Source organism: Triplophysa dalaica, chromosome 25 (genome assembly GCF_015846415.1).
Source record: "Triplophysa dalaica isolate WHDGS20190420 chromosome 25, ASM1584641v1, whole genome shotgun sequence".
NCBI classification, from domain to species: domain Eukaryota; kingdom Metazoa; phylum Chordata; class Actinopteri; order Cypriniformes; family Nemacheilidae; genus Triplophysa; species Triplophysa dalaica.
Genome location: NC_079566.1, coordinates 10,637,925 through 10,661,562, shown reverse-complemented (window position 1 = coordinate 10,661,562; position 23,638 = coordinate 10,637,925). Strand labels below are relative to the sequence as shown.

Sequence of the window (23,638 nt, the reverse complement as noted above, 5' to 3'; positions counted from 1 at the left end):
AGAGAAAAAGCTTTGTGTGGGCGTTTTTTTATATCTCCCCTTTTTAAGGTGCAAGTAAGCAAACTTTAGCGGTCACAGTCCTGTCAGACCAATGTCACTATCAAGCTTTCCACTGTCTTCCCCCCTGTGATTATTAAAGTTTTTCTGATTCATTAGCAAGGTTGTGTATTTTCACAACAGAGTTTTGACTTATTTTCTGTGTGTTCCGAATGTGTTTTTATACTTTACTAGTATCACACATTTAAATGGGAAGCTTTTTATATCTTGTATGTTATACCTTTTGTACCTTTCTGTCATTACGTTCAAGGTTTTCATTGTTTACAAACAAAACACATCCATCCCCCGCACTTTTGAAAAGCTTGCTACGCCCCTGCTCCTACCCCATCGGGGGCACCCTTTCCGTGGCTGGCCTCAAAAAAGTTCCAAGTGCCCGCAGTGAAGCCCTGGTTGTACAATTCAGTTGTGAACATGTAAAAGTTGCCCTTCTGCCTGTATTGTGAGCAGGGACCATCACTGAAAAAGTGGATTATTGACACTGTTGGGCATGTTTCCTTGAGATGTTTAAGTATTGGGGAGAGGTGTGCCCATATGGCAGGTGGACCCTTTTCTTTGCATGGCGAAATTGTTGTGAAGCACAAGTGGTCTTCCTCACCACCAATTTAGAGGACCCCTGTCTGAAGAGTTGCTTGTTGATGAGAAGAGGCAAAATGGACAGCTTGAATCTCTTTGTGAAACTTGCAAGAGTAGTTCTCAGAGAAATCAATGTGTATGAGGTATTCATTACTCTTCATGTTCTTTTTCAATTTCCTGTAGTAGTTAAACTGGGTCTTGATGTTGAACAAGTGCCTTTTGAACTTTTTGAGCTGTTTCTGGAAAGTCTCAATCAGGTCCTCCAAAGAACTCTCCATTTCCCTCTTCACGGTGATATTCACAGGCAACTTTTCTTTGCTGTCACCACTTTTCTTCTCTATGAGGACAGTTTCAGTTGTCCACTGCACACAAGAAACTTGGGTTTGACCATCATAGCCAGACAGAATTTTGAGGTCTTGTAGTTTGCAGTTCTTGCATTCCGCATACATGCATGGCTTAAATGTTGGATTACAGCAAGTTTCCTCAGCAAGAGATTCCAACTCTGTTCTCTCCAGAAGTTTAAGTCCATGAAGTTTCTCCACAATAAATTCCAAGTTTTCATGCACCTTACATAGACACGTATCTCTGTCTGAAATGGTTGGATGGACTACCCAGTATGGGCGCATTCGGCAGAAGAGTGTATAGGAAAGTTTGCTAGAGACGTTTTCCAGCAGGAATTTCCTATGGAGGTTGTTCATGGTGTCAGTCATAAACCGCTTCTGCTTTTTTACTTTTCCCTTTGTTACGGTCTGCTTTTTACCTGCTGTTGAACGACTTGCGTCATCCCTGGTGTAAAAGGCAACAACCTGGTCTTGCAGTTTTGAGTGTGTGGATATGTATTTCTTCCTGGCATAACAGGCTATTTCGTCCCCTTTGTGTTCACATTCTTGCAGAATCGTTTGGCTGAGACACCCAGTGTGTCATGAATGATTTTCTGGAACCTGTATTTTTTCAATATTTTTCCAGATACGATTCTGGCGATTAGGTTCCTGGTCTTTTCTTTTGCTGCACACTGAAATTTTTGTTTGAGGCTTTTCAAAAGTGCATGATGATAGACCAGAGTTCTCCGCACATCATTACTGACTGGACTTGTTCCGAGCATCCTTTTTGTTCTTTTGCTAGGAGAGTCGACACTGCACAGTAGCCGTTCATAGCGCTTACGGTATTTGTCTGATGTTTTTGTTTGAGCTTTAAGCTTTTCCTTGAGTTTGTGATTCTCAATGTATATTTTCTGGTACCGTCTTCTTCTAGTCCTTCTTCCTTGTATTCTCTGTCTGAAATTATATGAGGATTTTTTTATTATTTTTTAACATTGCAGGTGTCACTTAAAGCATTTGAAATTAATTGTCACCATGCCACCATGTAATTTTGCATTTTAATCTAACATTATAATCTAACAAGTACTTTTTCATGAGACATTGTTCTGTTTAAGGTACTTTCTACATAGCCTGCCTACATAGTTCTGTTTGAGGTTCTTTTTACATAACCTTCTAACCTTCCTGGTTGTGGAACTGGTTGTTCCTCGCTGTCAGGACTAAGTGGTGGGGTAACAATAGCAGAAGCCTGTTTCTTTCTGCGTCTGCTCTGTTCCTGGGCTCTTCTCCAGGCCTTTCTCTTTGCACGTTTTTCCCTCTCACTCTGTTCACATATGGGCTTATAGTATGCACCTTGCTCCCTCTTTTCTCTCCATTTCTGCCGGCCTTTTGCCAAGTATGCCTCCCTTTTTGCAGGATCAGCATCTCGCCGTGCACGGTAACGGCGCTGCTTTTCTGCAGCAGATAATCGTGGCATTTGCCTGAAAACAAGTTTACTTTTATAATATTTATTACAAAGTATTTTATAGTTACTGTACAATTAGAATATTAAATGAACTCCTGAAAACTATAAGAACATGTCATGAATGTCAACTATGTAACTCTTGGTCAACTAAGTTACATTTGCAGAGTAACATAGGTGACTGGTAACCTAGTTGACATTTTTGCTGTTTTTAGGGATAAAATCAAAATGATTGCCTAGCACCAGACACCACATGGCATTTTACGGAGAGGTTCTTCTAAATATTATATGTACAACTGAGTAAAATTGAAATTCAAAGTTATTTATGAATTCATTGTAGTAACATTGTTGACATATGATAAGTACACATTTGCCCCAAGCACTACTTTAGGTGAAATAACTGAAAATGTGGAGGGAGAACATACCTTGGAGTCTTGCTAGTTTTCTCTTCAGGAGGAAATGACATCATGTAGAGCAGTTCATGTGATTTGGAAAACACACTCTTCCTTGAGGGGTGTATTTGCTATGGATAACTTAGATGACAGCGACTTCTCGGACACATATTCAATTTGTCAATTTCTATTGAAAATGTGACAAATTGCCCAAAAAGACACATTCTTCACAATTACCTCAACTTAATGTAAATAATATAATTAAAACTGTTTTTGAATAAGTTTTTAAAATGTTTTTTTAGGTAATGAGATTGTGGTTGTAATTCATTTCGGACGGTTATTTAGTTGACATTTTAGGGATATCTAGTAAATTTTTATAAATAAATGATTATTTCCATAATAATTAACTATGGAGTTTGTAAAGACAAGATCATGAAGAACACTGAAGACTTTTAAATTTTTATTTTAATAAGCATGTTTGCGAGATAAATCTCATGGACATGAAAACTCCCTCAATTATATATTGACCCATATATTAGTATATATATATATATATATATATATTTGTTTTTGTTTATTGTAAGTAATTTCTGTATTGTTGAATGAAAATGGCAATTTTTAAGTAAAATGTATTTGTTTGTTCTCTGATAATATTCATGTTCCAATCCTCTCTCAGTTTCTCATCAGGAGGTCCAGTCTACTGAATTTCTGTCTGTTAAAGAATCAGAATCTGTCTCTATTAGCTGTACTGGGACCAGTGGAGTTGATGTTGACATGAGCTGGTATCTACAGATATCTGGAGAAGCTCCTAAACTCCTGATCTATAAAGCAAACAATTTAGAAACTGGAATCTCAGATCGGTTCAGTGGAAGTCAATCTGGACTCCTTTTCACACTGACCATACGTGAAGCCAAAACCTCAAGATGCAGGAAAATATTTATTTTATGGGGGCTTATAGTGACGGCAGGTGCACACAATGAAATTCTGTCATACAAAAACTTCCCTTAGTCAGAAAGCAAATAGTGAAGCTCACCATGATATCGTTCTGTTGAGACAGATAACCTGTTTGTCTTGTGATACTATCCACTTGAAATTTTGTTATAAAATTATTGTAACAACATATAGATGTTAGCCATTATTCTTGTACTAATTTTAAGAAAACGTCAAGTAATTTCTTCACCTCTATGACTATATTATATGCATGGAGAAGACGTATATATTATTATATTGTATAATAATTATATAGTATTATATTGTATTATTATATTAGCTATATACTATCTAAACAACCAAGGACGAGTTGTTAAGGTTTTCATGGATGCTTAAAGCAAACACTTTGGTTGTTTTAACACTGAAACATTGAGATCTTTTGTGAGGTCTTGGAGACTTGTCATGTTTAACCCAGACAGAACACATCTTAAAATCATATATCTGAACATCTGACTGTAACTACAATTTAGGGGGAATGTGCTACTCGTAACCATGTTGTAATTATAAAATGTAGCAGGTCTTTAAATCATAGTTTAAAGTTCATAATGGATCAAGAAAACACAGCTAAAAATAGACACTGTACTTGAAGTCAATAAACATTTATTTTTGGAACCACAATAGGACTCAGCAAATAGTTCAATGCTGTCATATGCACTACAAACATTTAAAAAGCAAGAGGGCTGCTGCAAAGCAAGAGACAAGAATGTCATTTTTTAATACGATTTTGTTGTTTCGGTTTTGTGTGTGCTTGATTATACATCACACTCCTGTGTGTTGAGGATTTTGGAGACTGGATTCTGAGAGCTCTGTGTGGCCTCACAGCTGATGGTTTTTGCTGAGCTCCATTCACTGTTAGTCAGACTCAGACTGCTGCTCCAGCTGTACAGTCCATCCTTCTGCAGGACACCTGGACTCAGATTCACACCAGAGCTCCTGCTGTTACCATCCACCTTCCAGCTCAACTTCCAGTCAGAGGGGAATCCCTTACTGGCCACACACATGACTGTAGCTTTACCCTGATTCAACTCATCTCTGGAGGGTGACAGGACCGTTAGAGTCGGCTGAGCGTTAGCTAGAGAAAGAGAGACAGAGAGAGATGGAAACTGTGAAGTTTCTTTCACACATTCTGTGTTTTCACTTCCCTTTAACAGACTCTTAGTTCATCAAGCAGATCTGAGTGCAGCGGCCCATTAAAATATAATTAATATATTTTTAAACATATTTTAAACGTGTTCAGTATATAAAATCTAAAAATAAAAATGAAAGCATTTAAAAAAATGTTTCAGTATTTCTATTTATACATTTATTTTTGAATTTATAAGAGACATTTAGATTTTAAAACAGTCATTTAGAACTACAGAAGAATAAAGTACAAACTACTCACAATTAACATACCAACAATCACTAACAATACTGTTAATACTAACAATTACAATCCTAACAACAACTGAGTATACAATTTCATGTAGCTCAATGGTAAGAGCATGTCGCTAACAACGTCAATGTCATGGGTTCAATCCCAGGGATATGCACAAACTCTGTTATAGTATAATGCAATATCAGTCGCTAAATGCGTAAAATAGCTGAATTTATTAAGTTTATCCTTGCACCAAAAGGCATAACATATGATTATTGTTTTTATAACAATACATTGTTTAGAAATATTTAGATTTTAAAGTTATCTGTTCGACCTTAATTATATTTTGTGTGTGAAATTTATTACAAAATGAACAAGCATATTAAATCAAACTAACAATAAACTTGATAAGTTAAAAAAAGAGTGAGACGGGGAGACCAAACCAGTACAAATACGTTCTTTAAAAACTCATATTTTACTTTAAATATAGGAATTGAGTTCTCATCTATCATTAGATTCGTTTTAATTATGTTGTTTTAATGTTGTTAATCTTGTTTTAAAAATAAAGAGAAAATTACTTACTTCCAACTGAGAGTCTTGTGCCTCCACCAAAAGTGTACCACAGTGAAACAATCCCATTCAGCGGCTGTACAAAAACCTCCTGCACATTAATACACCGCTTGTATAATATGACTACACCATGTGCTTTTTGTCACTCTCACACTTTATATTTTATATGCATACTAGTAAACAGATGTTTAAAAATACAAGTCAAAAGAATTAACATTACATTCAATGTTGACAGATTTTTTTTTTAATTTCCAGTATAGAGGAAGGTTGTATTTTAGGCATTATTTTCTCTATTGTTCTATTATTTTCACCTTCAGGGATATATATTTAAATATATGTTAGTATTCATTATTATAAATATTGTATAAAGTTATTTTACAATTTATTGAGAGACATATATGTGAAATCTGTCTCGAATAACAGCACATTAGCTCAAATAAAATAATACATTTAAATTAAACTATGTTATTAAATGATCTTGTTGTAATGCAGTTTCTGGTGAATCTTATCTGTTTTATGAATCTCTTCAAGTAGATTATTCAGTAACTATATTGCTGCATAATCTCAAATGATCCTGACAGATATACATTATGTCCAAACATTGATGCAGAACATCTATTTTTCTTTTGCTAAACTGAACATCATTTATATTACAATTATAAGAGAAGACATATATATGATCATATTGTATAAAAATTATATAATATTATACCGTATTATTATATTAGCTATATACTAGCTAAACAAACAAGGACGTGTTGTTAAGGAATTCATGGTCCCTTAAAGCAAAAAGGTTTGGTTGTTTAAACACTGAAATCACTGAGATCTTTTGTGAGGTCATGGAGACACAAGTGTCATACAAAAACATAAATTCAACTTTAACGCTGCTGGCTGGGAGATCTTTCTGAAAGTGTTTATAGGGAAAAGAAACATCTATTGTACTGTAGAAATGCTGTACATAGGCTACAGATAATAATTGTAATTATTCATTTCCTAATATCTAGTTTATATATATGAAATATTCATCAAAAGACTCAAATATGGGTGTATTTAGTCATAATTGTAATGTCTATAGTATTTGATTCCTCTACCTCAAAGTCCACCACAAACATTAATTCCCACAAAGTTTTGTTTTCATTTTTAAAGATTCATAACTGTATAAATTCTCCTCCTGACCGAGAGCCACGAAGACAGGAAAAACAAGAATAAAGCTCACTGCCCCCTAGTGGTTTTATCACAAGTTTTGAAACTTTTGTTTTGAATTGAAACTTCTGATAGTTAAGCTTTGCATAGACAGTTCATGCTTCAGTGCTCTGAAAGTGTTTATAGACCTGAGAACAGTTTTAACACAACGCCTGCTTACTAAAACACAACCTGAAGCAAATATGATTCTCTTCATATGGGCACTTTGCTTCATCCAAGGTAACTATTTTTACTTACACTCATTTTTTCTTGTATTTTCTAAGATAAAAATAATGAATTTTAAATGCTTCTCAATATTCTAATTAAGGAGTTTTTCATTTCAACAGGTGTTTTGGGACAGGTTGTTGTGAATCAGCCTGAAGTTAAATCTGCTCAGATTGGTCAGAGCGTCTCTATTGACTGTAAGGTCAACACTGTAGTTTATAGGGTTCCAACGGGTTCAACATCTAAAGATTACTACATCTCCTGGTATGTTCAGAGAGCAGAGGGTCCCCCTAAACTCCTGATATATTTCACAACAATGAAGCCCTCAGATTCTCCATCCAGAATGAGTGGTGGAGGCAGTTTTCACTCTGGAGGAAATGGTCTTGATTTCTCTCTCACCATTGATAATGTTCATCTTGAAGATGCAGGAGTATATTACTGTTCAAGTTACCATGAGATCACTAACAAAGCTGTGTTCACACAGTGAAAAACTGCTATACAAAAACCTCCCTTGTACAGATTACTGAGAATCTGAGACCAGGTGCTGGAAGGAGAACACAAATAGAGTGAACACAAGTGTGTATGAGAGATATACAAATATAAAACACTAAATCTGGCCTCAGTTAATCTACTATATGTGTTCTGCTCCATAAACATTTCATTATATCTTTGTCGGTATCATAACTAAACTCTCAGTCGACTTTAATAAACATTCATCCCCTTTCAGCCCCTTTCCCTTCTCTTGTGGATAATCTTAAAGCAGATTTGAATGCCTATTTACTTTCACCAATATTTATGCATTAACATCATTCTCAGAACAATAAAAGAACTGTTATTGAGAAATTGTTTAGCACACATTTTGGAGAGAGAACCCTGTCTCAAAACACATATTTTCTATTGTGAATGTCATGGTACATCTAAGTAAGAAGTTATAAATTGTAAGAATTTTTACCAAATATGCTAATACTAATTTTGTTTAGCATTGATAGTGGTAGGTACAATATCATTATGTAAATTAATATGTTTTGTAGTTTGCTCTAACTGCTCTAAAAACATCAGTTTTTAACTGGAGTGATCTATGTGTGTTCAGCTGTGCCAGAATCAACAGAAAATTAAAATGTCTCTTCTTCTGATACTTGGAACACTGGGTCTGCTTGCTCAAGGTTATTATATATATTTTTATTCTTTTTTTATTTTAAGTAACTTCTGTCTTATTGAATGCAAATTGTTACTCTTTAAAAAGAAGATGAAAACTTCTCTGATTATGTTCATGTTCAAATCCTCTCTCAGTTTCTCATCAGGAGGTCCAGTCACCTGAATTACTGTCTGTTAAAGAATCAGAATCTGTCTCTATTAGCTGTACTGGGACCAGTGAAGTTGATGATGACATGAGCTGGTATCTACAGAAACCTGGAAAAGCTCCTAAACTCCTGATCTACAAAGCAAGTCAACGTGCATCTGGAATCTCAGATCGGTTCGGTGGAAGTCAATCTGGACTCCTTTTCACACTGACCATAAGTGAAGCCAAACCTGCGGATGCAGGAGATTATTACTGTATGGGGTATGTGGCGGGTGGAGAAATGACACGTACACCAGAACTTAAACACACACACCCCGGAGGGGAATTTATTTAAAGGAATATGTGTTCCCGTGGCCGTGAAGGATCTCCCAGGTGTCCGTGACTGGGTGACTTCGGTCCGGGAGGTTTAGAGGTGAGGTGAGCTCGTAAAGCTCGTGGTGATCTCCAGCTGGTGTGTGTTCTTCCCCGTGTTCCTGTGTGACTCGATCCCAAGGCGAACTGCCGGTCGTTAGTCCGAGCCTGCTTACGAAAAGGGAAGAGACACGTTAAAGCCTGCATACCCTGGAGTCGTACCTCTCTCTGCTTTGGGTTTGTCAGGCTTTTATGCTGCCTCTCATTATTTCCTAACGACCGGCAGCTGCGCCTCAATGAAACCCTCTGTTTCCATGGCGACGCTGATTGTGCTAAGGGAGACTCGTCACATCCCCCCCCCCTAAGCGTCGTCATGGGTCGGCGGGACCTCCTGTCCATGGAAGAATGTGGTTGTAAGGGGGGTGGATGTCGCTTACCTGACCGGGATGTCCAACCTGACCACATCCTCGACAGACCGTCCGCATTGCCATGGGAGGCCCCGGCTCGGTGTATCACAGTGAAGTGGAAGTCCTGGAGCGCTAGGAACCAGCGAGTGATCCGCGCATTTGTGTCCTTTGCTTTGGCCATCCATTGAAGTGGGGCATGGTCTGTAACCAAAGTGAAGCTTCTTCCCAGAAGGTAATACCTGAGCTCCAGGACTGCCCACTTGATCGCCAGGGCCTCCTTTTCGACCGTGGCGTAGCGTGTCTCAGCGGGGTTGAGTTTCTTACTTATATATACCACCGGGTGTTCTTCACCCCCGTAGTTCTGAGACAACACTGCGCCTAGGCCTGTGTCCGATGCGTCGGTCTGGAGGATGAAGGGACAGCTATAGTCGGGAGCATGAAGTATTGGGGACGACGAGAGAGCCTCCTTCAGGGCTCGAAAGGCTTGATTCGCTTCTGCCGTCCATAGAATCTTCTCCGGCTGTCCCTTTTTGGTCAGGTCGGTCAGGGGGCTGGCGATTGATGAGAAGTTGGGGATGAAGCATCTGTAGTATCCCGCCAGCCCCAGAAAGGCTCGTACCTGGGTCTTATTCTGAGGTCGGAGGGCTTTCTTGACCGCCTCCACCTTTCTCTCTTGGGGTTGGATCAGACCCCTTCCCACTCGAAAACCCAGGTACTGAGCCTCGTCGAGCCCCAGGTGACACTTCCGTGGGTTCGCCGTCAACCCTGCCTTCCTTAAGTCGACCAGTACCCTCCGTAATCTATCTATGTGGTCCTCCCATGCCTCCGAGTGGATGACTAGATCATCTATGTAGGCCGCGGCATATGCTTGGTGAGGACGTATAAGGACATCCATCATCCTCTGGAACGTGGCAGGGGCCCCATGGAGCCCAAACGGTAGTACCCGGTACTGCCAGTGTCCAGAGGGCGTACTGAAGGCTGTCTTTTCCCTAGCTTCTGGAGCCAGAGGTACCTGCCAGTACCCTTTCGTCAAGTCCAAGGTGGAGATATACCGGGCCTTTCCCAGACGCTCCAGAAGCTCATCCACCCGGGGCATGGGGTACCCATCAAAACTAGATACCTCGTTCAATCGACGAAAATCATTACAAAAACGGAGGGTGCCGTCGGGCTTGGGAACCATCACAATAGGGCTCGACCAAGGGCTGCGGGATGCCTCTATAACCCCCAACTGCCTCATCCTGGTGATCTCCTCCTCTATCGCCAGCCGACGAGCCTCAGGGACCCGATAAGGACGCTGCCTGACTATGAGACCGGGGGGTGTCCGAATCTCATGCTGAATAATCCTTGTCTGCCCGGGCCTCTCGGAGAAAACGTCCTCAAACTGACTGACCAGGGACCTGAGGTCTTGTTTTTGAAGGGCTGATAGATGTTCCCCCATGGGTATTTCCGGTGGTCCTGACTCCGCAAACGCCGCCGTCTGGGTCGGTGGTGCTACCCTTTTCTTCAACAAGTTGACATGGTATAACTGGTCCTCCTTGCGGCGTCCCGGTTGACGGATCCGGTAGTTGACCGGCCCCAGCCTCTCGACGACATTATATGGTCCCTTCCAGGATGCCAGAAATTTAGAAGTCGCCGTTGGGAGAAGTAACATCACTCGATCCCCAGGTACGAACTCTCGAGGCTGTGCAGTCCGGTCATACCACCTTCGTTGGGCACGCTGGGCCTCGGAGAGGTGTTCCCGGACCAAGGGCATCACTCGGTCTATCCGCGTCTTCATTTCCTGTACATGCTCAATGAGGGTTCGGTGCGGGGCTGGTTGATGTTCCCAGGCTTCTTTGGCAACATCTAGTAGTCCTCTTGGCTGTCGGCCGAACAGCAGTTCAAAGGGTGTGAATCCAGTGGATGCTTGGGGTACTTCCCTCACTCCAAAGAGCACGTACGGGAGCATAAGGTCCCAGTCGCGCCCATCCTCTGCCACCACCCGCCTCAGCATCCTCTTCAAGGTTTGGTTGAACCTCTCCACCAAGCCGTCTGTCTGAGGTTGATAAACTGAGGTGCGGAGTTGTTTCACCTGGAGTAGGTGGCAGAGGTCTGCCATCAACCGGGACATAAATGGAGTCCCCTGGTCAGTCAGGATCTCCGAGGGGATACCCACCCGGCTGAAAAGAAGAAATAGCTCCTTCGCAATGGCCTTAGAGGTGGCCTTCCTCAGCGGTATGGCTTCCGGATACCGGGTGGCGTAATCGACAATGACTAGGATGTGTTCATGTCCCCGGGCAGACTTAGGCAGCGGTCCTATCAGGTCCATTCCCACACGTTCGAAGGGCACCTCGATGATGGGTAATGGAATGAGGGGACTGGGGGGAGGTTTCTTAGGGGAAGTCTTCTGGCACACTGGGCAGGCCTGGCAATACCTCTTGACCTCGGCTTCCAGGCCGGGCCAATGGAATCGGTCTCGAATACGTTGCGTTGTATTGGCGGGTCCCAGGTGGCCGGCCATGGGGTGGGTGTGTGCCAGTTCTAAGATAGTATCAGTCTTCCCCTTCGGTACCACCAGTAGATGTTTCTCCTCCCCCCGTCTTTGTGCGACACAGTACAACAGACCGTTCCGGACAATGAAGTAAGGGAGGGGGTGGGGACCCGGTAATCGAACCTCCTCTTCTACCATCCTCACTTGGTTCCAGCAGTTCCTCAGCCGGTCATCCTCTCTCTGTTCCTTACCAAAGGATCCTCCTCCGGTTATCTGCTGGAATAGTGTAGAGAAGAGGTTAGGGTCTGAACACTTACCCTCCCTTTCGCTTTCCGTAGCCAGTAGCGCCTTTCGGTGTTCCTTCGGCTTCGGTCGTTGGCGACGGTGGCGACGACCCATCCCCTTATCGGCGTTCTTGTAGGATGCCGCCAGCAGCTGGTCAAACGCAGGATAGTCCCGGCCCAGCAATATTGGCACTGGAAGGTCTTCGACCTCTCCTACATCCATCTCCCAGGCTCCTTGTTGAGTAGACAATGTAATTCGGTAGCTTGGGACTTGTCGAATATCGCCGTGGACGCACATGACTGGTATTCTTGTAGTCTTCTTAGCTTGAGCCGGAAGGACTCCTGGTTGGGCCAGCGTTACCGAACTCCCCGAGTCTAGGGTGGCGGTTATAGCCTGACCGTTAATGTGGACAATTCTTCTGGGAGCTCCAGGGAGGGTGGGTCCGTGTTGTCCACATCCCGACAGCCAGGAGCGAGCGCTTAGTTGGGTTCGGTCTGTAGGCATGGGTTCGTCCTCTGGGTTAAGATTTGCCGGTCTGTTGCCTGGTCGAGAGGTGCCCTCCGATGGTCGCCATGGCGGGGTCATTCTCCGGGGTGGTGGTCCTGTTCTCTCTCCTACCTCACGGCCTGCTGATGCCTCGGCAAGCTCTACCGACTCCACCATTTCCTTCATGGTGGTGGGTCCTCGCATGCCAACGGCGTGGCGTAGACGTCTAGGGAGGGCTCTTAGGAGACGGTCCACTACCACCCTTTCGGCCACTTGAGATGCCGAGGGGTTGTCCGCCAATAACCATAGGTGAGCAATCCTTGAAAGTTGTGTGGCTTGGTGTCTCACCGGGAGCTGCTCCTCGTACGTCCACTGAAAAAACTTCTGGGCCGCACTAATCGGAGATAATCCTACTCGGGCCATGATTTCCGCCTTGAGGGTATCATAGTCTTCATTGGCGGGAGTCGGTAGAGCGTAGTATGCACGTTGGGCCTCTCCCGCGAGGAATGGAGCAAGGATTTTCGCCCAATTTGCCCGAGTCCAGCCCTCCCGAGTCGCGATGACCTCAAACAGATGAAGGTATGCTTCCACATCATCTTGCTCGGTCAACTTGGTTAGCAGACGGTGAGCATTGGTCCGATCCTCTGGTAACGGTACCCGCGCTGCTATACACTCACTCATTTTCTCCATGGCCCGCTCAGTACGGTCTTGTCTCGTGGTGAGAACCTCGACCAGCTGTTGCTGTCGTACACTGATCTCCGTGAGTCGACGGGCAAGGTCTTCCATAATTCAGAGGTGATAGGAGAGAGAACCGATCTGGAAAAACAAACCACGAAAAGAGTTGTTAATGGTTTGGTACGTGTCGTTTTCTCACCAATATGCCCGCATTCTCCACCAGTGTGGCGGGTGGAGAAATGACACGTACACCAGAACTTAAACACACACACCCCGGAGGGGAATTTATTTAAAGGAATATGTGTTCCCGTGGCCGTGAAGGATCTCCCAGGTGTCCGTGACTGGGTGACTTCGGTCCGGGAGGTTTAGAGGTGAGGTGAGCTCGTAAAGCTCGTGGTGATCTCCAGCTGGTGTGTGTTCTTCCCCGTGTTCCTGTGTGACTCGATCCCAAGGCGAACTGCCGGTCGTTAGTCCGAGCCTGCTTACGAAAAGGGAAGAGACACGTTAAAGCCTGCATACCCTGGAGTCGTACCTCTCTCTGCTTTGGGTTTGTCAGGCTTTTATGCTGCCTCTCATTATTTCCTAACGACCGGCAGCTGCGCCTCAATGAAACCCTCTGTTTCCATGGCGACGCTGATTGTGCTAAGGGAGACTCGTCACAGGGTATTATAGTGGCGGCAGGTGCACACAGTGAAATTCTGTCATACAAAAACCTCCCTTAGTCAGAATGTCCTTATTATCGATGGAACTGTGTAGTGACTGAGGGTAGGGTGGACTCTTTGCCCCTCATGGACAGGCCATGATCTATCATGGTCCACCAGAGTCGCCCTGACAGGTGATTTTTGAAACAAAGTGTCTAATGTAAAAAACGTGTGTAGGGTTTTGCAATAAGGGTGTTACAGAATTGCAAGCGAAGTGCAAAGTTGACAATGTGTTTAAGCGGTTACACTGTGTTTAAGGTATGCTACAAGAAGTTTAGGTATTGAGGACTTGGTCTAAGCAGGGGTGCCGCCAGAAATTTTGGGCCCTATGGAAACCAAAATTTCTGGGCCCCCTACATTTTTTCTAGATAAACCCAATAAACATGACCTGTATACTTAAAAAAAAGATACTTAGCACATAGCATAGTTGAAATGTCTAAAGATGATTACAAAGCCTACAAAAACAAGAAAAAATATAGAAATATGTACTCGTTTACATAAAAGGGAGAACATTTATTATCGCAATTGCAAGCACAACAGAACATTATGTACACATAATGCCCTATTTAGTTTTCGTAATGTTCCATTCCATTCCATTTTCTACCGCTTATCCGAACTACCTCGGGTCACGGAGTTTTCTTAATGTGAAAAATTTAAATATCTATTTTGTAAACTCCTTCCAGACAATGGTTACTGTAGACACGTTTTATTCAATTTTATATTATTTTTTTCTGGGGCATTTTATTCATATTAAGAACGTCAAGTTTGACAGCATCGATCTTAGCATCAGCACTGTCACTTCACAGAACACATGATACTGATTTTGTAATTTTTGAAGCGTGTAGATTACTTTTTGTTTCGCAAAGTTATCATCATATGGCAAACACAGTATATAAGACGTGTTTAGAGGCTTCAATCTTCGCGAGGTTTCGCGCTCAGGCTCACCTTGTTCGGCTGAGACGGGGGATGTGGGGGAAGGAGGACGTGGGTGTGCAGCAGCCGCTGAATCGGTGTATACGAGACATGATAACCCGTCCCGGAGACAGCAGAGATGTTATTATTGTTGGATGTAATTCATTATTCAGTAATTATTTTAATAAGCTAGCTAGATAAAAGCAGGTCATGTAGCAACAAAAATAAGTTTTGGAATACAGGAATAGGGCAAGCTACCTTTCTTTTTGAAAAACTGTGTGACATACTGTCGACTTTGGCGTTCTCTGTCTTCTCTTTCCTTCTTTTCTTTCCGTTTTTGATGCCCTGACTTTTGATGTGACATGTCTGCGTGTGTCAATGTCTGCGCTGCATCATAACAAGTCCAATAAGCAAGAGACGCTACACTAGCGATAGTAGTTTGGACAGCGCATGGAAGAAGATGTGAGAAGAAGGGGTGTGACTAAAACAGTAAATACATTATTTGTTTTTTAAATATTAAATCTATCCAAAACGGACAAAATACACATTTAGTGCACGAGGGGCGCTAGCAAATTTAATGTATGTATAAAAAAGAGAAAATATGAGGGGCCCTAAATCAGCCTGGGCCCACCCCTTTACGGCGCCCATAAGCATTCGATTTGGTGTGTAGCAATGGGCAAAAACTGTAAACTGCTGTCAGACAACAAACAAACCAAAAAACTTTTGCCCTATGGTTACGTAAAAAAGTAAAAATATAACTAAATGAATAGAAACACGTACAGTCCCAGTCCATACTTTCAATTTTTATTTCTTTCAATCTTCTACAGAAATGCACAGAGGAGCTCATGAAAGAAGAGCTTTAGGTTTTGAATAACTTTGTGTACATGATATATCAAAAAATATAACATTATGGTAAAGGTGTTTGCAACAGAAGACAAATGTTTGCTTTCGAAATGTTTTTGATATTTTAAATGTAGTGTTTCATTTACCAAGAGGTATTTTGCATTTTGTGTGTGCAATTCTTGGATTATTGTGTAAAGTTTTGAAAAAAGAGGCAACAGTTTGAAAATGTGTGTAAGCTGTTGAAAAAAAACTGTATACTGGGGCACGAGGCATGGCGGAGTATCGCTCCAAGACCACCAGGCCCTCACTAGCACGGAGCAGATCAAGACCATGACCCTCCAAGAACACCTGACCTGTGTGCCGTCCATGTACTAAAAAACAGTGAGGTCCACTCCCACATGCTAATGGTACAGCCCACAGCGCAAATGAAAAGACAAACAAAAATTAAAATGGGTCAGTTTTCATTTGTTTAAATGATCATTTGTTGAATCACAATTTAGCAAAAGTAAAATGAAAAAAAGGATGAGAATCCATTGACAAAGTTACCCCAAAAACTGACATTTTTGTTTAAATTTTTGCATTTGCATCATATGGTCTGAAAATTGAACTTTGAAGCGTTACACGGACTAGATAGAGTTAGCAGTTTGTTAGTTGAACAGTGTTAGATGAGTCATATTCCTGTAAAAGACTCAAGAACATTTACATTGTGAAAACACATTTGCATTGAAACGTCATGCTTTAGTGCACTGAATGTGGTTATAGACCTGCTGTGTGTTTGATTTCATCACTGATTCTCTGGATCTTTCGATTGACAAAAAATTGTGGGCCTTGAATCAAAATATGACTTTAATACCCATTATTGTTTGGATTCTTACAGCCTGCACCTGGGGTAAGTATAACAATTTATACATTACACATATGAACAGAAATAAACTTTAATTTTGTACATGTTTTTCTGTGTTTGAGACAACTGTGTCTAACAGTATATGATTCTATGTTTTCACTTCTGTCTTTCAGTTGCCGTGGGACAGATTTTGACTCAGTCTGAAGCTCAAACAGTAGATTCTGGTCAAACTGTCAGTATTCATTGTAAACATACACCAGCATTAAACTGTGTTAAGCCAAACACAACTGACTATTGCATGGCTTGGTATAATCAGATTCCTGGAGAAACTCCTAAACTGCTGATCTATTACACATCTGATAGAGCTTCAGGAGTTTCCTCTAGATTTAGTGGGAGTGAGGATGGAAAACATATTGATTTTACTCTGACCATCAGTAAAGTTCAGCCTGAAGATTCAGGAGTTTATTACTGTCAGAGTCAACACTCTAGAACAGGAGATGCTGAGAACCCTGACTGGGTGTTCACACAGTGTTAAAGCATCATACAAAAACCTCCATCAGACCTGCAGATGCATCCTTCTGTATTTACATCTTTTATATTTTATATAAACACATTTCAATATTTGTGATTTAAAACTTGCATTTGAAAATTAGGGCTTTTTAGTTTTTGTCTATTTTTGTTCCAAATAATTTATATCCTCAAATCTAAATAGAAGTTTGTTTCTTTTCATGTGACGTTTAGTACAAAAATTTACAAGCATATTAAACACTAAAATATATACACTCACCTAAAGGATTATTAGGAACACCTGTTCAATTTCTCATTAATGCAATTATGGTGGTGGTGTAATGGTGTGGGGGATGTTTTCTTTGCACACATTTGGCCCCTTAGTGCCAATTGGGCATCGTTTAAATGCCACAGCCTACCTGGCTTCATGCATCCCACAAATCTCCATCAACTGAAAGATGCTATCCTATAAATATGGGCCAACATTTCTAAAGAATGCTTTCAGCACCTTGTTGAATCAATCCCACGTAGAATTAAGGCAGTTCTGAAGGCGAAAGGGGGTCAAACACAGTATTAGTATGGTGTTCCTAATAATCCTTTAGGTGACTGTATATAAACAGTGAGGAAAATAAGTATTTGAACACCCTGCTATTTTGCATGTTCTCCCACTTAGAAATCATGGAGGGGTCTAAAAATTGTCATCGTAGGTGCATGTCCACTGTGAGAGACATAATCTAAAAAAAATCCAGAAATCACAATGTATGATTTATTTAACTATTTATTTGTATGATACAGCTGCAAATAAGTATTTTAACACCTGAGAAAATCAATGTTAATATTTGGTACAGTAGCCTTTGTTTGCAATTACAGAGGTCAAACGTTTCCTGTAGTTTTTCACCAGGTTTGCACACACTGCAGGAGGGATTTTGGCCCACTCCTCCACACAGATCTTCTCTAGATCAGTCAGGTTTCTAGCCTGTCGCTCAGAAACACGGAGTTTGAGCTCCCTCCAAAGATTCTCTATTGGGTTTAGGTCTGGAGACTGGCTAGGCCACGCCAGAACCTTGAAATGCTTCTTACAGAGCCACTCATTGGTTATCCTGGCTGTGTGCTTCGGGTCATTGTCATGTTGGAAGTCCCAGCCTCGACCCATCTTCAATGCTCTAACTGAGGGAAGGAGGTTGTTCCCCAAATTCTCGCAATATATGGCCCCGGTCATCCTCTCCTTAATACAGTGCAGTCGCCCTGTCCCATGTGCAGAAAAACACCCCCAAAGCTTGATGCTACCACCCCCATGCTTCACAGTAGGGATGGTGTTCTTGGGATGGTACTCATCATTGTTCTTCCTCCAAACACGTTTGAGGGAATTATGAACAAAAAGTTCTATTTTGGTCTCATCTGACCACATGACTTTCTGCAATGACTCCTCTGGATCATCAAAATGGTCATTGGCAAACTTAAGACGGGCCTGAACATGTGCTGGTTTAAGCAGGGGAACCTTCCGTGCCATGCATGATTTCAAACCATGACGTCTTAGTGTATTACCAACAGTAACCTTGGAAACGGTGGTCCCAGCTCTTTTCAGGTCATTGACCAGCTCCTCATGTGTAGTTCTGGCCTGATTTCTCACCTTTCTTAGGATCATTGAGACCCCACGAGGTGAGATCTCGCATGGAGCCCCAGTCCGAGGGAGATTGACAGTCATGTTTAGCTTCTTCCATTTTCTAATGATTGCTCCAACTGTGGACCCTTTTTTCACCAAGCTGCGTGGCAATTTCCCCGTAGCCCTTTCCAGTCTTGTGGAGGTGTACAATTTTGTCTCTAGTGTCTTTGGACAGCTCTTTGGTCTTGGCAATGTTACTAGTTGGATTCTTACTGATTGTATGGTGTGGACAGGTGTCTTTATGCAGCTAACGACCTCAAACAGATGCATCTGATTTAGGATAATAAATGGAGTGGAGGTGGCCATATTGAAGGCAGACTTACAGGTCTTTGAGGGTCAGAATTCTAGCTGATAGACAGGTGTTCAAATACTTACTTGCAGCTGTATCTTACAAATAAATAGTTAAAAAATCATACAATGTGATTTCTGGATTTTTTTAGATTATGTCTCTCACAGTGGACGTGCACCTACGATGACAATTTTTAGACCCCTCCATGATTTCTAAGTGGGAGAACATGCAAAATAGCAGGGTGTTCAAATACTTATTTTCCTCACTGTATATATATTGTTGCTATTTGTACTTATTTTTTTATACAATTATAGATATTTATTTTGTTGTAAAGTTATTGAAACAACATATATTTATGTCACAGTAAAAACTTTTGGTTGGTTGAGATCTGAACAACTGACAGTAACTACTTAGGGGAAATGTGCAACTCGCAACCAAAATGTTATAATTATAAAATGTTGCAGGTCTTTAAAACATTGTTCAAAGTTTCTGACGAAAAATAAACACTACTTAAAGTAAAAATACTTTTATTTTTGCAATAGGAATCAGCGAATCATTCAAGCCTGCTTTCATGCACTACAAACATTTAAAAAGCAAGAGGGCTTCTGCAAACCAAAAGACAAGAATGTTAATTTTTAATAAGATTTTGGCGTGTCGGTTTGTGTGTCTGCTTTCATTGTATATCACACTCCTGCGTGTTGAGGATTTTGGAGACTGGATTCTGAGAGCTCTGTGTGGCCTCACAGCTGATGGTTTTTGCTGAGCTCCATTCACTGTTAGTGAGACTCAGACTGCTGCTCCAGCTGTACAGTCCATCCTTCTGCAGGACACCTGGACTCAGATTCACACCAGAGCTCCTGCTGTTACCATCCACCTTCCAGCTCAACTTCCAGTCAGAGGGGAATCCCTTACTGGCCACACACATGACTGTAGCTTTACCCTGATTCAACTCATCTCTGGAGGGTGACAGGACCGTTAGAGTCGGCTGAGCGTTAGCTAGAGAAAGAGAGAAAGAGAGAGATGGAAACTGTGAAGTTTCTTTCACACATTCTGTGTTTTCACTTCCCTTTAATAGATTCTTAGTTCATCAAGCAGATCTGAGTGCAGTGGCCCATTAAAACAGAATTTAAATTTCACACATTGAGACAGGTTCAGTATATCAAATATTTTAGAATATTAAAATGTAAAAACTTGTGTTTTCCGTTTCATTTATTTAATACAAAATAAATACAAAATGTGCTATAATAACACAAAATGTGTTAAAATGCACAACACAATAATTAATACATCCCTTTTATACTAGTAGGGTTTACAAACTATTAAAATAGCTCAAAAAGTTTTTGCACCAAGCGCATAGAATTGCATATGATTGCTTAAATACATTTTTCTTTAGTTTTCTTTTTTAAGGGATACTGATCAATTTAGATTTTTCCCCATAAATAGATTTTAAAATTGTTGTCTGCTTTCCCTCAATTATATATCTTTCCAGTAACATTTCTGTCTCATGTGAAATTCATTTAAACATCATCAAGCATATTAAATCACATTACAACCAGTTATAAACCAAATAAATTCAGAAGATAAACGAAGAAAGAGAGAGATACTTTGGTCAAACAAAGAATGTATTCTTCATAAAAAAAATTTATCTGAATATAAGTAATATTTATACTTTTATCCCAACTAGTGTCTCTTTCGCATCGTATGTTGTTTTAATGTCTTATGTTGAAAATACAGTATAATGAAATGTACTTACTTCCAACTGAGAGTCTTGTGCCTCCACCAAAAGTCCACCACAGTGATACAAACCCATTAAGCGGCTGTACAAAAACCTCCTGCACACTGAACAACAGCGTTAACACTGACCACCAAATATGATGAATAAATACAATAACAATATCACGATGTTCTTTTGCTGTTTAATGGTAAATATTCATGATACAATGGAAATATGTAACTTTTATTTAATTTAATTTAATTTAATTGAGTCGATTTCCCATCTCTGGAAAAATTGTCCGTAGGCAGTGAGTGAATGAGTGAGTGTGTGTGCCCTGCGATGGGTTGGCACTCCATCCAGGGTGTATCCTGCCTTGATGCCCGATGACTCCTGAGATAGGCGCAGGCTCCCCGTGACCCGAGGTAGTTCGGATAAGGGGTAGACAATGGATGGATGGATGGAGTCGATTTCCCAAATGTAGGCTTGACCATAACAACTAAACACATTTGATTCTAAAAGAATTACAGTATTGTTGACAAGTTGTATAATAGCACATTAATTACCCGTAAATAATATATTTTTAACTATTATACTGCATTTAGACTTCTTTAGTGAAATATTTTAAAATTAAGCTCTAACAGTATGTAGCCTAATATAAAAGCAGTATTTGGAATTGAAAATTCTGCCTAATTAAAATTCAGATTTATATTTGTAAAATATTGATTCAGTATTTATTTAACCTCTGGACTTACTTAGTCAGTTCCTTCGATGAAAGTCAAAGTGATTCCTTCTCATTTTTAACTGCACAAACATCACTTTAAAAGCACCAGTCTGCAACAGAATCCTGAGAAAATGCATGTTTTACTGTTGAATCATTTTTAAAATTACAATAAAAACTAAATATGCTTTAGGCTACAGTCTGATGAATGGAGGTTTTGCATATTTCCTGATTTTGATACATATATGCCACTGAAGATCAGTTTGATTCAGTCCTGCCAGAGTCACACAAAAACAATAATGTCTGCTTTACTCATTCTGGGAACACTGGCTCTACTTACTCAAGGTTTAAAATATTGTTTTCTTTATTATGAAATTGTGTGCTATTTATTATTTTAAAGCTTTTGACTTTTTTTACAAATGTTTCATAATGGAGACGTATCAATATCATTCAAATGTAACACTTGTCTTGTTTTTAACCCTCTCTCAGTGTCTCATCAGGAGGACCAGTCTCCTAAGTCTCTGTCTGTTAAAGCAGGTGGATCAGCTTCTATTAACTGCATTACATCTTCTGGAATTGATTATAACTTGAGCTGGTATCAGCTGAAAGCTGGAAAAGCTCCTAAACTCTTGATCTATACATCGAGTTATCTTGCATCTGGAGTTCCAAGTCGGTTCAGTGGAACTAATTCTGGATACACATTTACACTGAACATAAAAGGAGTTCAGCCTGAGGATGACGGAGAGTATTACTGTATGGGGTATTATGGTGTGTTCACTCCAGTATTCACACAGTGAAAATACCTCACACAAAAACTCCCCTTCTATTCAGAATGCATCGATCACACGCACACACACACACCTACACACACACACACACGGACACACGCACACACAATTTATAAACTGTTTTGAAATATTTTATTTTATATTATATAAATTATACAAATATCGTTTCTGCTACGTTTGCTGTTCTTAATTACTTTAAGTTTATAATATTAAAGTTTCAAGTTTTCACACAGTGAAAATGTCTCACACAAAAACTCCCCTTCTAATCTGAATGCATCGATCACACGCGCACACACACAATTTATAAACTGTTTTGAATTGTTTTATTATATATTATATAAATAATACAAATATTGTTTTTGCTACGTTTGCTGTTCTTAATTACTTTAAGTTTAAAAGATCAAAGTTTAAAGTTTCAACTGTCTGAAAGTAAAGCGGTAACACCCGTAATGTTTTACTGCCCCCTATTGGATACAAAAAGGACAACATCCTCATATCAGAGCACGTGTTTACAACGAAACCTGTGCTGTTTTGTTTAATGGACTGCAACTAAAGCTGTGAAAAGGTCAACGTTACGATATTTTGCATAAGATGCTCTGGTTTAGATAAAGGCCGCTCGGTAATTGACAGTTTTTCATTATGATAATCGTTTTTTTTCTCATAAATATTTGTGACGTGTTCTGGTGAAAAACATGGCGTTATAATCTTACACAGATGGACACTAACAGCATTTTAAATTAAGGATTATGTTCTTAATTCGCACACTTAACCTTTGCAAAAATAAACATTAATTTATACATTTTACATAATGCTACACTCTTACAGTTTTTTTCAATTGCTAACAAGCGTTTAACAATAATTTAAGTACTGTTTTTTCCTCTTAACACAGTAACACACCTACATTACACAATTAGCGAAAGGGTAAATGTTCTTGCCAAAACCACATTTTGTTAAATAAATAGTCTACATTTCAAAATGCTTGAAGATTCCTGTTCTCCAGTCAGAATGTCCTTATTATCGATGAAACTGTGTAGTGACTGAGGTTAGGGTGGACTCTTTGCCCAGCCTCCCTCATGGACAGGCCATGATTTATCATGTTCCACCAGAGTCGCCCTGACAGGTGATTTCGATTTTGAACAAAGTGTCTAATGCACAAAAAAGTGTCAAGTGTTTCGCAATAAGTGTGTTACAGAATTGCAAACAAAGTGCAAAGTTGACAATGTGTTTCAGCGGTTACACAGTGTTTAAGGTATGCTACAAAAAGTTTAGGTATTGAGGACTTGGTCTAAGCATTCGATTTGGTGTGTAGCAATGGGCAAAAACTCTAAATTGCAGTCAGGCAACAAACAAACAAACAAAAAAACTTCTGCCCTTTGGTTACGTAAAAAAAGTAAAAATATAACAAAATTAACAGAAACACCTACAGTCCCAGACTATACTTTCAATTTCTTTGATTCTTCTTCAGAAATGCACATTGGAGCTCATGAAAGAAGAGCTTTAGGTTTTGAATAACTGTGTGTACATGATATATCAAAAAATATAACATTATGGTAAAGGTGTTTG

At 40.3% G+C, this 23,638-nt stretch overlaps 1 protein-coding gene and 4 gene segments (V, D, J or C); 2 read left to right on the top strand and 3 right to left on the bottom strand.

The window, feature by feature from the left end:
* Positions 1-1,104: 1,104 nt before the first annotated feature.
* LOC130415912 (uncharacterized) lies at positions 1,105-3,272 on the bottom strand. Its single transcript, XM_056741916.1, has 3 exons — positions 2,832-3,272; positions 2,126-2,425; positions 1,105-1,904 (listed from the first exon to the last, which is right to left on the bottom strand). Exons 1-3 carry the CDS (start codon positions 2,873-2,875, stop codon positions 1,490-1,492), a joined length of 759 nt encoding a protein of 252 aa, XP_056597894.1. The 5' UTR covers positions 2,876-3,272; the 3' UTR covers positions 1,105-1,489.
* Positions 3,273-4,371: 1,099 nt separating this feature from the next.
* LOC130416117 (Ig kappa-b4 chain C region-like) lies at positions 4,372-6,827 on the bottom strand. The segment is given in 3 exon segments: positions 4,372-4,860; positions 5,728-5,824; positions 6,807-6,827. Coding segments are annotated over 3 exon segments (438 nt in total).
* A 247-nt stretch (positions 6,828-7,074) lies between these two features.
* On the top strand, positions 7,075-7,609 carry LOC130416116 (immunoglobulin kappa variable 4-1-like). The segment is given in 2 exon segments: positions 7,075-7,137; positions 7,245-7,609. Coding segments are annotated over 2 exon segments (402 nt in total).
* A 630-nt stretch (positions 7,610-8,239) lies between these two features.
* LOC130416115 (Ig kappa chain V region 3381-like) lies at positions 8,240-8,756 on the top strand. The segment is given in 2 exon segments: positions 8,240-8,285; positions 8,413-8,756. Coding segments are annotated over 2 exon segments (390 nt in total).
* Positions 8,757-19,365: 10,609 nt separating this feature from the next.
* LOC130416111 (Ig kappa-b4 chain C region-like) lies at positions 19,366-21,427 on the bottom strand. The segment is given in 3 exon segments: positions 19,366-19,851; positions 20,609-20,767; positions 21,397-21,427. Coding segments are annotated over 3 exon segments (513 nt in total).
* Positions 21,428-23,638: the final 2,211 nt, after the last annotated feature.